Raw genomic sequence first — 1,884 nt, forward strand, 5'->3', positions numbered from 1 at the left:
GCTGTAGCGCGGGTCGTTGGACCGCGTGCATCCGGGCACGTAGCATGAGCCGTCGTTGACGGTCGCCCACGAGCGGTAGGTCGGCGACGCGGAGTCGGTGCAACCGCCCCTTGGCCATTCGCAATCCTGCGCGCCGCCCTGCGTCGCGTTTGAGTTGTAGTTGACCGCGCTCGGCGCCATGCACCCGATCACGACCTCGCCGGCAGCGTGGCCGCTGCCGCCGCCGCAAAAGCCGTCGCTGACCGTCGCCGCCGAGTCAAAGCTAGGCGAGCGCGTGTCGGTGCAGCCAAAGATGGCGCACGAGCGGTCGTCGGCCGTCGCCCAGGCGGCAAAATTGGCCGCTCGCTCGTCGGTGCACCCAAAGACGTGCGGCACGCACGCGACGCCCTGGCCCGCCGCCTCGACGCGCCTGTGCCGCTCGCCGCAGAAGACTGGGACACAGGCACCCCCGCCGCTCACAGCGGCGGCCGCGTCGAAGTTCGCGGAGGAAGAGCTTGTGCAGCCGCGCAGTGAGAGGCCGCACGTGCCGTCGTCGAAGGTCGCGTCCGGGCTGTAGGCTGGATCGGACATGTTGGTGCAGCCGCCGAACCGGCACGCCTGCCCGGCCGCGCCAAAGTTCGCGGCCCCCGAGTCGGTGCAGTTCCCCCTCCCGCGGCACGCGCTCTCGTCGTGGAAGTGAGCGCCAGCGCTGTAGGCAAGGTCCGTCGGCGTTTTGCAGCCGCCGTAGCGGCAACTGCCGTCGTCCTTCTCCGCCCGCGGGGCGTAGTTGGATGCGGCAGCATCCGTGCAGCCGCGGGCCACCTGCTTGCACCCGGCATCAAAAGTGGCGCTCGAGTCGAAATCTGGTGCCGAGGGGTCGCGGCAGCCCGGCACAAAGCACACACCGCCACCCTGCGCGTCGGGGTCGTAGTTGGCAGCGCGAGGCTCTTCACTGCACCCGTGTGGCAACCAAACGCATTCATCCGGCTCAGAGACGGTCGTGCCGGGCGCGAAATTCGCGGCCGAGGGGAACGCACAGCCAGGCCGCACGCACGAGCCGTCGTTCTCCTCGGCAGCCGGGTCGTAGTTTTGCGAGGCCGAGTCAGTGCAACCCCGCACAGGGTAGATGCAAGCGGTGCTGTTGTGGAGGTTCACCGCCGCGCTGTAGCTGGTCGCGAGCGGGTCGGCGCAGCCGACCACCGGTGCCGTGCACAAGGCGGGGTCGGGCTCGGTAGCGAGCGGGTCGAAGGTGAGCGCGGCGGGGTCGGTGCAGCCGCGGATGGCCCAGGTGCAAGCCGCGCCCTCCATTGTTGTGGCCGTGTCGTCGAAGTTGACCGCCGAGCTCGCCATACAGCCAGACACTCGCGGCACGCAGCTCCCCTCAACGTTGGCAATCGGATTGTAGTTGAGCGCGGTCGAGTTCATGCAGCCGATGACATCGTACCAGCAGCGCCCCGAGAAAGCGACCGCCTCCGAGTCAAAGTTGCTCGCCAGCGAGTCGGTGCAGCCCGTGGAGATTTCTGGCCTTGGCACCGGCTCCTCGGCGAAGCGCCGGCGCGTCGCGATCTCTCTCTGCTTGCCGGGCGCCCCGAGTCTCGCGCGCGCGCGCAGGGGGCTGAGCACCTCGTCGAGGGACGCTACCCCTGTGCCCGCCGCCTCACTCTCTCGCCCAGCCGCCGCCTGCGCGGGCGAGCCGGCCGTCGCTTGCAGCGCGCGCCTGCCTCCTCCCCCGCTGCCAAGGCCGAACATGTCGAAGAAATCTGCGTTGTTATCGGCGCACCCCCTGGCGAAGCTGTTGCCGATGATGTCGTTCAGGAACGGCTGCGTGTTCAGCGCCTCGGCCGCCTCGGTGTAGAGGTCCTCAAGGGCAGCCTTGCTGGTCACGTCGAACCAGCCGCGCGTCGA

General features: G+C 69.3%; 1 protein-coding gene across 1 annotated transcript in view; it reads right to left on the reverse strand.

Annotated features, from left to right (window-relative positions):
* Positions 1 to 1,884, reverse strand: part of EMIHUDRAFT_225855 (hypothetical protein) — a gene marked incomplete at both ends in the record, with an annotated part of 5,769 nt that overhangs the window by 1,907 nt on the left and 1,978 nt on the right. The window contains 2 exons of the mRNA XM_005789527.1: positions 40 to 169; positions 302 to 1,851. Coding sequence (XP_005789584.1) covers positions 40 to 169; positions 302 to 1,851 — 1,680 coding nt within the window. The remainder of the gene's footprint in view (positions 1 to 39; positions 170 to 301; positions 1,852 to 1,884) is intronic.

This window comes from Emiliania huxleyi, assembly GCF_000372725.1.
Source record: "Emiliania huxleyi CCMP1516 chromosome Unknown EMIHUscaffold_127, whole genome shotgun sequence".
NCBI classification, from domain to species: Eukaryota; Haptophyta; order Isochrysidales; family Noelaerhabdaceae; genus Emiliania; species Emiliania huxleyi.